Source organism: Vanessa atalanta, chromosome 28 (assembly GCF_905147765.1).
Source record: "Vanessa atalanta chromosome 28, ilVanAtal1.2, whole genome shotgun sequence".
Classification (NCBI taxonomy): domain Eukaryota; kingdom Metazoa; phylum Arthropoda; class Insecta; order Lepidoptera; family Nymphalidae; genus Vanessa; species Vanessa atalanta.
This window is the reverse complement of record NC_061898.1, coordinates 5,106,540-5,120,830: the sequence shown is the minus strand read 5'-3', so window position 1 is coordinate 5,120,830 and position 14,291 is coordinate 5,106,540. Positions and strand designations below refer to the sequence as shown.

Below are 14,291 nucleotides of genomic sequence, written 5' to 3'. Positions count from 1 at the left end.
AGCGCCACTCCACGCATGCTCCTGTTCTTCAGAGTCCGCCCGCCCAGAGTTCGCTTATATACCGCGACTCAGCAGTCCCGCTGCATTCCGTGTTCGACTCCCGGACGAGGTAAGTCGATATTATAACTTTATTATAAATTAAAATAAGTCGTTTTTATTTTTATCAAGTCGATATAGCACACTGGTTAGAATACGTGAACTTAGTCGAAATTACGAGTTCAAATTCAGGCGACCGCTGCTGAATTTTCATGTGCCTAATTTGTGTTTATAATTCATCTCGGCAAAATATTGATAGGGTATATGAATCCACCAACCCGGTTTGTAGTAGCGCGGACTATACTCCAAGCCAATTATTAAATTCCTAAGGTTGCTATCAATATAAAAATAAATATTATATATTTATCAATAAAATATATAATATATACTATCAGAAGGTAGACAGTGTACAATTATTGGTATTTATAAGACGATTCATACCTCGCAGCAATCATATATGCAGTCAGTAACTCTAGTCGTGAATTTTAAACACAATACAGGATCCCGCAAAGCATTCAAAATCAAAATATTCTTGATTAAAGTAGGCTCATATAAGCTCTTTTATATCATGTTACTGTGTCGACCCAAATGTAAAGAACCGGCAAAAAACTCAGTAGTTACTCCTTTTCAACATTTAAAAATACAGTCGTGTTAGTTAAGTACAATTATATATGTATGACATGTCTCCTGCGTGGAAGTCGACAAGCATTAACTCCACGCTTTTTTATAATCAATATAATCTTGTATCGGATAATACGCCTTCTTTACCGATGTATTTTTTACAAACGATTTCAGTTTATGAAACGGCATACATTAAAAATGTCAAAAATACTTATGTTGGCAAATTCAAAATAATTGTTAAATATTGGTTGTGTGCGAAATGTTAGTATACGATTAGTGAGTTCGTGATATGATATCAATATTAATATTGATAGAATAGGGTTGGTATGTAACTTGCAGTTAACTTGGTGGTAGGCCTTTGTGCAAGTCCATCTGGGTAGGTAATCATCGTATATTCTACGGCCAAACAGCAGTACTCAGTATTGTTGTGTTCCGGTTTGAAGGGTGAGCCAGTGTAACTACAGGCACAAGGGACATAACGTCTTAGTTCCCAAGGTCGGTGGTGCATTGGCGATGTAAGGAATCGTTAATATTTCTTGTAGCGCCTTTGTCTATGGACGGTGACCTTTTACCATCAGGTCTTTGCTCATATGCCAACCTATAATATAAAAAAGTTCTAATTAACTCTACATCAGAAGTTTTGGTCAAAATAGTGAATGGTCTTTTCGAGAATAGATGTAATCATGCAATGCTTAAAATTTAACGTTCTGCACCATGAGCGTGACATTTTCTTGAATAGAAAAATCTCTCTACAATCTTTACATTGTATAAAACAAAGTCGCTTTTTCTATCCCTATGTCCCTTTGTATGCTTAAATCTTTAAAACTACGCAACGGATTTTGGTGCGGTTTTTTTAAATAGATAGAGTGATTCGAGAGGAAGGTTTTTGTATATAATACATAGACAATATAGTTAAGTAACACTGATAATTTTAAAAGTTTCTAATGTGATGTCGTAAATTTACATTGTAAACGCTGGCTGAACCCTACGAGATAGATCAAAATAATGTACTACAGTATTGTACACCTTAAAACGGTCTTCAAAAAAGTCCGCGATGGTATATGTCTATCTCTTAGGGATTACCCACATTGCACCCGTGCGAAGCCGGCGGGGCGGGTCGCTAGTAAATGATAAAATAAATATAACTTATTAAGCTTATGAAAATTTCTAATAATTAAATTTTATATACAAACAAGTATTACGTCTTTACAATAAAAATAAAGAAATATGACGTTTATTTTATTAATCAAATAAAATTATTCCGTTTCAATTTACGTAACGACTTACCTAGAATTTAAAACGACTTAATGTTGAACGCAATTAACGCATCAAGTTACTCTGCAGTGTTGAATATAATATCTTTTTGACGTGACAGGACTCCAGAGTCGAGATACGTCACGCTTCATTCTTTAACAGGTTAACTGACTATTCAGCTGATTGTGTGGTCAACCTAATTTAGGTTTAGGCTAATGATAATAATTTAGACGATATGTCAATTTTGGTAGTTTTTATGTTATCCTAGTGTTAGTACAATAAATAATACCAAAAAAATAAACTATGGACAACCATCACACCGTCAAAATGACACGGATATTATAAATCTATTCAATCGATAATCAAAATCAAAGTATACTTTATTCAAGTAGGCTTTTACAAGCACTTTTGGAATCGTCATTCAACAAACTATTTAAAGTGAAGCCACCTCCGGTTCGGAATGTAGATTCTACCGAGAAGAACCGCCATGAGAATCAGTAGTTACACTTTTTCAACGTTTAAAATACAGTCATGTTAATTAAATACAATTATATATGTATGTCATGTCTCCTGCCTGGAAGTCGACAAGTATTAACTCCACGCTTTTTTATCATCTATATAATCTTATATCGAATAATATGCCTTCTTTACCGATGTATTTTTTACAAATGATTTGTATTTATGAATCGGTAAAGTTAAAAATATCTACGGAATTTTATTATAAAAACGGATACCTTGCCCCAAGAAGGATTTATTGGTCTTGTCCTTTGTGCCTGTTACAATAATTCGTCAACAATATCTAGCTCAGTTTATTAATTTAACTTGTGCAAAACAAAAGAAGTAAGCCAAAGGAGCCGGGTTTATTATTTCGGAAAAAGCATACTGTCATGGCGCCGCGTACACCAATAAAGCTATATGCTGTATAAATGTTTTAGATACGTGCGAAGCCGGGACGGGGAGCTAGTATTAAAATAAAGTGTATTGGTATAGTTAGGCAGTCTATCTTTAAATAATATGAATTTATATAAGACGTTGTTGCTTCATTGACTCTAATTCGATGTTAACATAACGCCCAATGTATAAATTAATATTCGATACAAACAAATTTATTCATGAAGTTTTTCACGATTTTCTATTTCCTGATATATTATTTGATGTTACATCTATTAAAATAATAAATTATTCATACATTTGGATAGAACGAACAAAACAACTTAAACAAACAAACCAACTTAATTAATATATAAGAATATCTGATGAGTGGGTGGTGGTGAGTGGGCTTGCAGAAAGCCCTACCACAAAGTGAATACCTATAAATAATCAAAGCATTATCGATTACTATCTCTAAATATATAGATGATTTGATGACCAGAAGCGGGGTCCCCCTCCTGAAGCACTCACAGTACACAGTAGTGGGGGTGAAAGGTCTCTTAAAAGACTTTCATACTAAGTTAATCCTCCAAATTCTATCACAAAATTAAGAGGAATGAAGTTGAAATACCATTGGAGCTGTGACGACATCAATCCTCCAATTTTATGTTCTATCTGTCTGGTGGTCGGGAACCCTCAGTGCGTGAGTCCGAATCACACTTGCTCAATTTTTTTAGTATAGACATGTAACTGAGTATCTTTTTCCGTACTGAACTCAAATCAAATCGATTCCATAATCTTCAGTTAAAATCGTTATTAGGGTTCCGTAACCAAATGGTAAAAACGGGATCCTATTACTAAGAAATTGCTTTCTGTCCGTCCGTCTGTCAGTCACCAGGCTGTATCTCAATAACCGCGATAGGTACACAGTTGAAATTTTCAAAAATAATTTATTTTAACAAATACTAAAAACAACAATAAAATAAATATTTAAGGGGGGCCTATATAACAAACGCGATTTTGTTGCCTATATTTGCTCGATATCAATAAAAGTATACCTACCTCCCTGTTGTTTGCCTAGTCAATGGTACGGAACGCTTCCTACGCGAGTCTGACTCGCACTTAGCCGGTATTTTTCTATCCCCTGAGCAATATACAGTTTATAAGTAAGAGAAGCGGCAAGCGGCAATTAAAATTAACAATCGCAAGATTTTAAAACCGTCGTCGTTTTACGCGACACTGTTCAAAGAGAATGTCTTTCTCACGACAGACAGACGAAATACATTAAAAGTGACGTTTACAAGGGTTGATCTTGCCTACGAGGCAGAATTTATTTTAAATTATAACGTACTGTATCTTTGCTAATGTCAGGGAACTTTGACAACCCTAGTTTTATAACGATAGAAGTTGAATCCTTTATAATTATAAATATATAAAATTATATTTTGATACAATAAAAAAGGCTCTTGCCACCATCGACGTTCCCGCTCTTACAGAGCCTCGTGGAATTAGTCGTGATGATGGTAGGAGACCTGATGGATTGACATTAGTTCCCTGGGAACGAGGACGGGCCCTTGTGTGGGACGCTACATGCGGTGACACGTTGGCAATGTTAAGAGCTGTTGAAGCAAAAAAGATCTTGTCTTATGACAAATTACTTTTTTATTCCATTTGCTGTGGAAACACTTGGCCCTTGGAGTATCGGTGCAAAAAGCTTCATTAAAAGTATAACACCACGCTTATTGCCTCCACTGGTGACAGGAGGGCTGGTTCGTTTTTAGCCCAGAGGATCGGAATTGCGATTCAACGGGGAAATGCTGCTAGCATTCTTGCCACCATTCCACGCGGTCAAGATTTATACAGTTACCATTTTTAATTCATATTTGTATATATTTAAGCACTTAATGTTATCCATTCTTATGTTAATAAATTTAATTGTTATAGCACACAAACTTACAATTGGGTAACTTGTACCCCCTTGTAGGGAGTAAAAAATAATTACCCAATGGCCTTCCTTGGGGCTTAAACTTACTACGTAACTAAATTTAATCAGAAATTCTTCTTAACCGATGATTGCGGGTTTAAACCCAAGCACCGCTGAATTTTCATATGCTTAATTTGTGTTTATAATTCATCTCGTGCTCGTTGAAGGAAAACATCGTGAGGAAACCTGCTTGTGATTAATTTCAACGAAATTTGCGAACATCATATGTGAACCAAGCTCTCGACCAATGATATCTCGTCAATTTGCTGTCAAAATTTGTTTATTTAGCTTTTTTCCTGTTATGATTGGAATATAGTATATGTTCGTCTTCGGGACTAAAGCTATCTCTATAAAAAACGTCATATATAAGCGTGAAGAGGTAACATAGTTACTTAGACATTTATTATATTGATAAAGATGAAAATTACTCTTGTGGCGTCAATTTCAAAACGGATGTAACTGCGAAACGACGCTACTTATAATATTAAAACCTTTCTCCAAAAGGCGCTGTATCTTCTGATATCAGTTTTTATGTATTTTGGACTAGCGACCCGTCCCGGCTTCGCACGGAGGCAATGCTACAGAATGCCTTTATATACAACGTTCACAGTTTTTTCAGTCAGTTCAGGACCATATGGATCTATATTAAATGCACAATGTATTTAAGGTACTTAATTGGATAATGATTAATGCTGTATGGATTAAAATCGTTTCGCTAATAAGGCGTTATTTCTCGTGAATTATAAAGGATTAAAAATGGTTATTGTAGGCATACATCGCGAGCTATTCTGAAGACCATTTGAAGGTTTTCAATACTGTCGTACATTGTTACGATCTATCCCTTAGGGTTCAGTCGGCGTTTACAATGTAAGCGCAAAAAAATGTGTTTATTTACGACATCACATTAAAAACCTCTAAAATTATCAGCGTTTCTCTACTATATTGTGCATGTATTTAACATATAAACCTTCCTCTTGAATCACTTTGTCTATTAAAAACCGTTGCGTAGTGTTGAAGATCTAAGCATACACAGGGACAGACAGACAGCGGGAAGCGACTTTGTTTTATACTATGTATTCATTATAACATATACATATATGAGTAAGCATTACGAAAACACGTTACCTCGCTCATTATTACGGAATTACATATATTCAATATAGTTAAGTACGTTTAACGTTAACGGAATTGAATTTATGACAATTGCGATTATTATACGCACTTCAGTCATTACGATAATAGAATTATCGTGTAATAATACGAAAAGTCGTAAAGAGACAATTTCGTACACTAGACGACAATTTCGGGGAGGGGCGGGTAGTTTGGTGTAATCACACGGTACTTTTATAAATACGTACGTATCAATGACGCTTAAATAATAACATTATCGGGTGTGTCGCGTCGTGTGCTTAAGGCCACTGCTGGGATAGTTCCGTTGATTTTAAGCTTCTGGAGGCCTTTGGGCAACGAAGACATAGGTAATTTATAGTCCAAATAATTTACTTTAGTCGATGTTATCAATAATTTGTTGAACGGAACCAATTCGATTATTTCAATGAACATATCCTTAGCCTCTAATACGGTGTTTTGTCATATTTTAATAGTGTAAGCCGATTTTTGTCCCAGTGATATATACTCGTATATGGGACGATAGCTGCTCGTAAAGCATCAGTCACGGTCTCGTTTTGAAGAGCTCCAGCCGTATGCGCTGAAAATTAAAGAGCATTCATGATTGCACTTTACTGAATTGTTACTATTTAACAAAGAGTTAATTTTGGAGAACGAATTTAATGGCCAATTAGAGAGCGCTTACTACAGATGTAAATCGTGTGAACTGACGTCGTCGTACGATGAAATTAAATAAAAAAAAAAAAACACTGTCATAAGTTACGAAATTTGTAAAATTCTGTTGAATAAACGAGAGTTTCACTAGTACATACAATGATTAAAATCGAAACTATTAATTTTAATTAGTTCTTTAATAATTTGTTAAACTTTAATTGATATCATTTTATTTGGCATAGTATTTAAGACTTGACGCAAATAAGTATACGTATTTTTTTTTTATAGTTATCTGTGGCGCGTAATAATTCGTCGATTGCGAGTTATTGAGAAATATATTCGCTGGGGAATTGTTCATCAAGCTTTAATGAATTTATTTCGTCAACCTGATCAACTGAAATTACAATAATTATGTAAATATATAGAATTAGTTTTTAGTTGTAGCTCGCGGCTTTCTTTTATCGGGTTCGTAGATATGTGTTAAGCATAAAAAAGTAGCTTATATCAATCCTGAAGTTCAATAGAGAGAGAGATGGAGACAGACAGTCCCGGGACTGTAGGCAAGAATGCCTACTACACATACACTTTGGTTGTAAGGCTTTGTGCAAGCCCGTTGGGTACCACCCACTCATCAGATATTCTACCGCCAATCAACAGTATTGTTGTGTACCGGTTTGAAGGGTGAGTGAGACAGTGTAACTACCGCCAACCTATAACAAGGTTGACAAGCAAGCAAATTACACAGTGCTTACCCGGGTTTGAACTAGCAACCTTCCTTAGAATTAAAATTATCTTAACCCGTGTCATCTCGGCTTCATTTAAATCAAGATCTCATCTGCTTAACATTTATACACTAATATTATACATTTGTTATCTGTTTGTTTGTTGGTATTTCAAATAGTATTAATATATAATGGTTTACCTGGTGGTAAGTGGTCACCACCATGGACGCTGTAAGAAATATTAAAAGCTGGGGTTACCTATTTGGGAACCGATTACGGTTTTTGTAAGACATTCTTCTGAAAAATTAACTTTTTTTTCTTAGAAAATAAATAAAATGATATATACAGGGAAAGTCAAAGAGTCCCGTGAAATTAAGACGTCTTGGGTTACGAAGTTAAACACAAATATCACGAACTACAATTTGATTATAAAAGTAGAGGGAACGAGTTCGTTCATCTGTAACAGAACTGTCTTAACAAGTTGACCTTTGATTTCTGTAATTGTTAAGTGTTTAAATATATAGATATTTACTCTTGGACCCTTTTAAAAGATAAAAGTTAATTTAACTTCGTGATGTTGTTCAACATTTATAATGGGTTAGAGGTCTTCCAAAAGCATTTGAGAATTATTTCACAAGATATTTTTCTATTGTTTGAAAATCAAAGATCTAATGAGTCATACCAACAGAAACTCAGTAGTTACTAAGTTTTAAACGACTTTAAAAAAGGGGGAGGTTCTCAATCTGTTATTTATACTGTAATCCGTAATAGTCAGTATTATTGAGTACTGATTTAAAAGGTGCCTGAACTATAACACAAGGGATATCTCAGTTCCCAAGATTGGTGGCGCTTTAACGATGTTAATACTGCACAGATGTCTATGGGCGATGGTGACCATTTACCATCAGATGCCCTTTTCACCATAGCTAGGCCATAATAATATATTTAAATTTATTCTGAATGTTTTGGGAACAGTAAGATTTTATTAAGGCAATTTTTAGACGGATTTTTATTTTTTTAAATACACAGAAACAATTAGTTAAGTGTGTATTAATTATTTGTTGTTCACGGAAGTACTAGCGATCATAAATTGGTTTGTGTGTTTGTTTTTTTATCATAATATGTTGAAAACGTATTCATTTACTAGCAACATTTTCACTAAAACTGATTTTATGTATGGCAACAATATTTAAAATAATCTTTATGTTAATAAAAAAATAAGCTTTAAACATTTTTACATTACATTACATTACATTAGCAGCCTGTAAATTTCCCACTGTTGGGCTAAGGCCTCCTCTCCCTTTGAGGAGAAGGTTTGGAGCATATTCCACCACGCTACTCCAATGGTTGGTGGAATACACATGTGGCAGAATTTCATTGAAATTAGACACATGCAGGTTTCCTCACGATGTTTTCCTTCACCGCCGAGCACGAGATGAATTATAAACACAAATTAAGCACGTGAAAATTCAGTAGTGCCTGCCTGGGTTTGAACCCGAAATCATCGTTTAAGATACACGCGTTCTAACCACTGGGCCATCTCGGCTTTAAACACTCATAGTAAAATATACTAAATTTGAATACTAGCTGGATATGCGGGTTTACTCGCGTGAAAACTATACCTATAGGACACAGACCTTTACACAATTAAACCCCACGAGGAGTGCACTAAAAAAGGCCATGTCAAATTACATCTGAGCTCGTTTAACCGTGAAGAATTAACGGACAGATTTAATATTACTATAGATATGTCTCCGTTGTTATTTTAGTAAAATGCATTTCATAGACAAGGCATCACGCAGAGCGCTACGATTTTAAACTAAAGATACAAGACATAGTATTTAACAATGATATTAGTGTTGTGTTAGAAGGTATGTTTATGTTATACTAGCTCCCGACCCGGCTTCGTACGAGTACAATAAGCATAAAACATTTACATCGTAAAAATATTATATATTGACACGCAGGATATCTCATATACATATATAATTGTATTTAACTAACATAGCTACTGAGTTTCTTGTCGATTCTTCTCGGTAGAATCTGCATTTCGAACCGGTGGTAGTTTTACTTAATATAGTTTGTTAAATGACGATTCAAAATTTCTTGTTAAAGCCTTACTTGAATAATGTATATATTTTTTTGAACCGTAAAAAAATTATGAAATTGTAAGGACAGTTTGCATGAAGGAGCTGGTTTCTGAATCGCGCTAACGTTTGGTTCGCTCCGATATATATAGGGTCTCGACAGTTAAAATGGATAATGACATTTTTGGAGCTCTGTTGCAATTAAAAAGTTATATTAAATGTCAACCGGAAGTACGGAAGTGGTTTTTTGGAGGGTGAGTGTACGATTGGTGTACGCGGCGCCGGGAAAGCCCCCCAGTCATGGTATTACCGACACCTTAAACAAACATCGTTGTATTTCAGCTTTTTTTTTTTAATTTAAGTTTTCAAATATGACCATTTCAATGTAAACTTAAATAAATAACAGTCAGTTACAATGATAATTTTAAAAAAAAGAAGATATTTTATGTCTATAATATATGTATACAGTATTTATTTTAAATAGTTATTTTTTCCTTTTATTTCAGATTCGCCATTTTGATTTTCAACAGTCAAGCTATCAACTTTTCCCGCTATGTCCGTCTGCCGCGTTTCGTTAATGCTCTTAATCGCATTATGCGCCTTGGATTGCTGTCTTACAGCCACAGTATGTATACATTTTATTGTATCTTAAGAAATTAATATTATAAATTATTAAAGATTAGAAATTATTATTATTAATAATAAGAAATTAACGCTGGTCACGTCAATAGTCTAAATTTGAATGAAGTGAATCTATGAAGCGCCTACATTTAAATAATTATAATCGACCATTTATTAAAAAGGTCACTGTTTAACTAAGTTTTAGTTATATACCAAGAAAATATTATAAAATTCATCAAGAATGCAACTGACAGTTGAATTTTATTACCACCGTGATAACCAAGATGGTTGCCTCTTTCTTTTTGCACGTCATAAAAGTGACGTCATTTCCTTGATCACGTCACTCAGCTTTCGTTCTACGATACAATAATATCTTCAAATTAAATTAAGCCTGTAATCTCGTCCGCACCGATCAATCTCCATCGTGTCTTCTCCATCGCACGTGACATTGGCGAAATAATCTGTACCGTCTTGGCACAAATAAAAGTCAAAATTAAAAAAAAAATACAATTATATTATATTCTTAAAACTCTTTTATTATTAAAGATTAAAATTACAGCCGAGAGCGTAATGTATAGAATATTTGAACCTTATTAAAAGATGGCCAATTCAAATACAGATCGAAATTTAACGTTAAGTCTGTGTTTATAATACATATCTTGTTCAACGGTAAAGAAAAATATCGAGTGGAAACTGAGATGTGGAAATTCTGCCATACCACCACTATCCATCAACCCGTGGTTCAAAAGGCTCACCGTCAAAAAATGGCTACAACCCCATAATCATCTGCAACACCAGCCGATAGAAAGTTTAGGCTCTTTTTCTGAAGGTTCTCAAGTCTTATCGGTTACTATATTCAAGAAACGACTCGTTTTCTTTACGGACAGTATGCACTATGAGATCAAGTGAAGAAGACAAAGCAGGGTAAAAGTCTTAAGGTGACGTACTATAATACTAATAAATTTAGCAGTCTCTAAACTAGTTAGCCAATCACGCAAAAACGGCTGGATAGATTTGGATGAAATTTCGAACATAGATAGCTTAACACATAGGCTATCTAACATACTGCAAAGCTAGTATGCTAGATAGCCTATCCGTAAGCTAAACGAATCGTTTTGAATGTAGTAGTCGGATTAATAAATGACTTATAACTGCTCTCGTTTTTGTTTTGAATTTTTCGTAAAGTTAACATCGTAAGTCCGATATTATGAATTCGAATCATAATGGAAGCTACTATGACTCTTGGGATACCTCAATGACGTATTTGGTTTCGTGTTTCCAGATCCCCAGGTCTTACGACCCTCGGCTCAGTGATGATGTTATCCTGACAGCGAAGAAGAGGCCGTTCTGCAACGCTTTCACTGGTGACAATTTTACAATTGATTTGACAATTTGAAAGAAAGTTATATCGAATCAGCTCACATTGCCATAATACCAATATCCTAAAAGCCACCATATGTTAAGTGGTCACCACCCCCCATTGATATTGCCACTGTAAGAAATATTAACAAATTCTACAACGCCAATGCAACACCAATCTTGGGAACTAAGATGTTGATTTGACGACCTCCGTGGTCGAGTACACCGGTTTTCATGGGTACGCCACTCTGAGGTCCCGGGTTCGATTCTCGGCCTAGTCGATGTAGAAAAAGTTCATTAGTTTTCTATGTTGTCTTGGGTCTGGGTGTTTGTGGTACCATCGTTACTTCTGATTTCCATAACACAAGTGCTTTAGCTACTTACATTGGGATCAGAGTAATGTATGTGATGTTGTCCAATATTTATTTATTTATAAGATGTTATGTCCCTCGTGTGTGTCACTCACTCACAATTCAACTCAAAAGACAAACACATTATGTATTGCTGTTTGGCGACAGAGCACCATCACACGGGCTCACACAAAGCCCAAACACAACACACATGCACAGACAATCATCATGAACTTTATGTGCTTAATTTGTGTTTATATCTCTATTATATTTCTTCTGTTATATTAAATATATATAGTTAGAAGTGACATGAACTCGTTCTGGATTTTCTGGATGCCTCGGATTTTCCGTTCCACCAGATTATAAGACTTAAGATGGGCGGATCTCCCTTGTTGAAATCCGTGGCTGAATATCATCATTTGGCACTTGGCAGGTGAAAACGGCAGAGATTTGTTATTTAAATGTATATTTATATTTCCAGGCTGTGGACGCAAGCGTTCTCAGACCATCCCCGGAATGCCAGTCCAGGAACTATACAGGCAACGTCAGGTAAAACGAGTTTATTAATTAAGAAAAAAAAGCATAATTAAATATTTTTTCTATTACATAGATAGCGGTGGTGACTATTACCGTCCGTAATAGTCAGCACCGATCATAGACATTGACGCAAGTAAGAAAAATCATCTTGGAACTAAGATTTTACGTCCCTTGTAACTGCAGTTACACTGGCTTACTCAAACCAAAACACAAAAATACTGAGTATTACTGTTTGGCGACAGACTACCTGATGAATGGGTGGTACCTACCCACACACAAAGCCCTATCAATTAAATTGAATTCAAATTCATTTAAAAATTCTTATTTAGATTTTGGAATATATTCCGAAAATTATTCCGAGACCAAAAATTATGTCTCCGCGTCAGTTAGTGGTTTAGTTTTCACGAATATTGAAGTAGAATTTAAAAACGAAGTCACTTACCGTCTGGACGCTTGGATCTTTTAAAGTGCGCAACGGATTTTAATACGATTTTCACCAATGAACAGACAGATTCAAGAGGAATGTTTATATGTATAATACATACTATTATAACGAAAAGCACAGTATTTCAAGTTTCCTAGCAATAAAAACAAGCATTTTTGTGTTTATGTTTGTTATTCCTTATTTTTTATATTATCGGTGGATATTGACGATTATATACACGATTCAAACATTTTCTAGTTCGGAGACGACGACATGATCGCGCCCATGGACTCCGATGCGAACGCCATCGACGAACTGTCCCACCAGATATTAAACGAGGCGAGATTATTCGAAGCGATCCAAGAAGCCAGCGCCGAAATCGCGAGACGGAAACAAAAGGAACTGTTCAATTAAAGAGGCAAAGAAGAAACGAAATGGCCGAATTAAAAAAAAAATAACGAGTGTATTTAATGAAAAGAAAAGATGAACCGTAATGACTCTTATATTTTGTATGTTAAGGCTTATAATCAAGCGAAGTATTTTACTTACCGTAGCGTTTGATGACGTTTTAAGGCGCCATTTTGAATGTTTCGGCGCGTCAATTTTTTATGGAAAAATATGCGCTATCCGTTAAATAAAATATACTCAAATTTAGCCTAGGAGGTGACATTATTAATTATTGTATATATTTTTTAATTAATAGAATATAGTTACGTAATTATTTAATTTTAAAATCAATGAAAATTTTCACCAACGATTATTATTTAATATTTTTAATACATAATTAAATTACACCCGTAGTTTAAGAGCTATATTTGTTAATAATTGTTATTATTTTAAGAAATATTGATGTTTAAATCGAGATAATAAACCATTCTCTCATAAATTATTTATTTTTTATTAACACATACTCATTTAAAAAAAATAACATTTACAATTATAAGAACTTAATAAAACGATCTTAACTAGGTTTTCTTGTATCATTTTAAAATAATTTTAAACAATGTTTTACTCGATTCGTATAAAAATATATATCCGAGAATCAATTTTCCCGCCATGACGAGTATCTGTCAACGTTCATTTTACTGTTAATCTTAATGTTTTATAGACAAACTGACATATACTCGTCAGTAATATACAGATAATAATAATTAATATAATATTTAATTAAAAGTAATACATTCTAATTTAGTCGACGCCATCGTAAAAACATCGGTATGGCTGTATATTTACTACATTTGCCTTTAATATTTTGGTACCCAAAAAAAATATGTATGTCAACTTCAATATACCATTTAAAACGGCTGCTGTCATTGGTTTATTTACAAATTAAAGCTATTCGATGCATCAATTTCATTTGCTTGAATAAAATGTTCAAAGTCGCTCAGTATGAGTCCTGACAATTCATCTTCGATGAGCTTGGTTTTTGGTTTCCAATATTGAACGTTTTTAGACAAAAACTGCAAAACAAAACGATTTTTTACAAAACTTAGCATTAGCAGCCCGTAAATGTCCCACTGCTGGGATAAAGGCCTCCTCTCCTTTGAGGAGAAGGTTTGGAGCATATTCCACCACGCTGCTCCAATGCGGGTTGGCGGAATACACATGTGGCAGAATTTCGTTGAAATTAGACACATGCAGGTT

General features: G+C 34.5%; 1 protein-coding gene across 1 annotated transcript; it reads left to right on the top strand.

Moving 5' to 3' along the window:
- LOC125074706 (cardioactive peptide) lies at positions 1-13,282 on the top strand. The gene is made up of 5 exons (XM_047686106.1): positions 1-109; positions 9,863-9,981; positions 11,260-11,341; positions 12,168-12,235; positions 12,906-13,282. The coding sequence occupies exons 2-5, from the start codon at positions 9,910-9,912 to the stop codon at positions 13,059-13,061; spliced, it is 378 nt and encodes a 125-aa protein (XP_047542062.1). The 5' UTR covers positions 1-109; positions 9,863-9,909; the 3' UTR covers positions 13,062-13,282.
- Positions 13,283-14,291: the final 1,009 nt, after the last annotated feature.

What these genes read in the sequence shown, in the direction of transcription:
- LOC125074706 (XM_047686106.1), top strand. Translation starts at nt 9,910, where the DNA reads ATGTCCGTCTGCCGCGTTTCGTTAATGCTCTTAATCGCATTATGCGCC. An exon ending in ATTGCTGTCTTACAGCCACA is followed by an intron (nt 9,982 to 11,259) that starts GTATGTATACAT and finishes TCGTGTTTCCAG; the next exon opens with ATCCCCAGGTCTTACGACCC. An exon ending in GTTCTGCAACGCTTTCACTG is followed by an intron (nt 11,342 to 12,167) that starts GTGACAATTTTA and finishes TTATATTTCCAG; the next exon opens with GCTGTGGACGCAAGCGTTCT.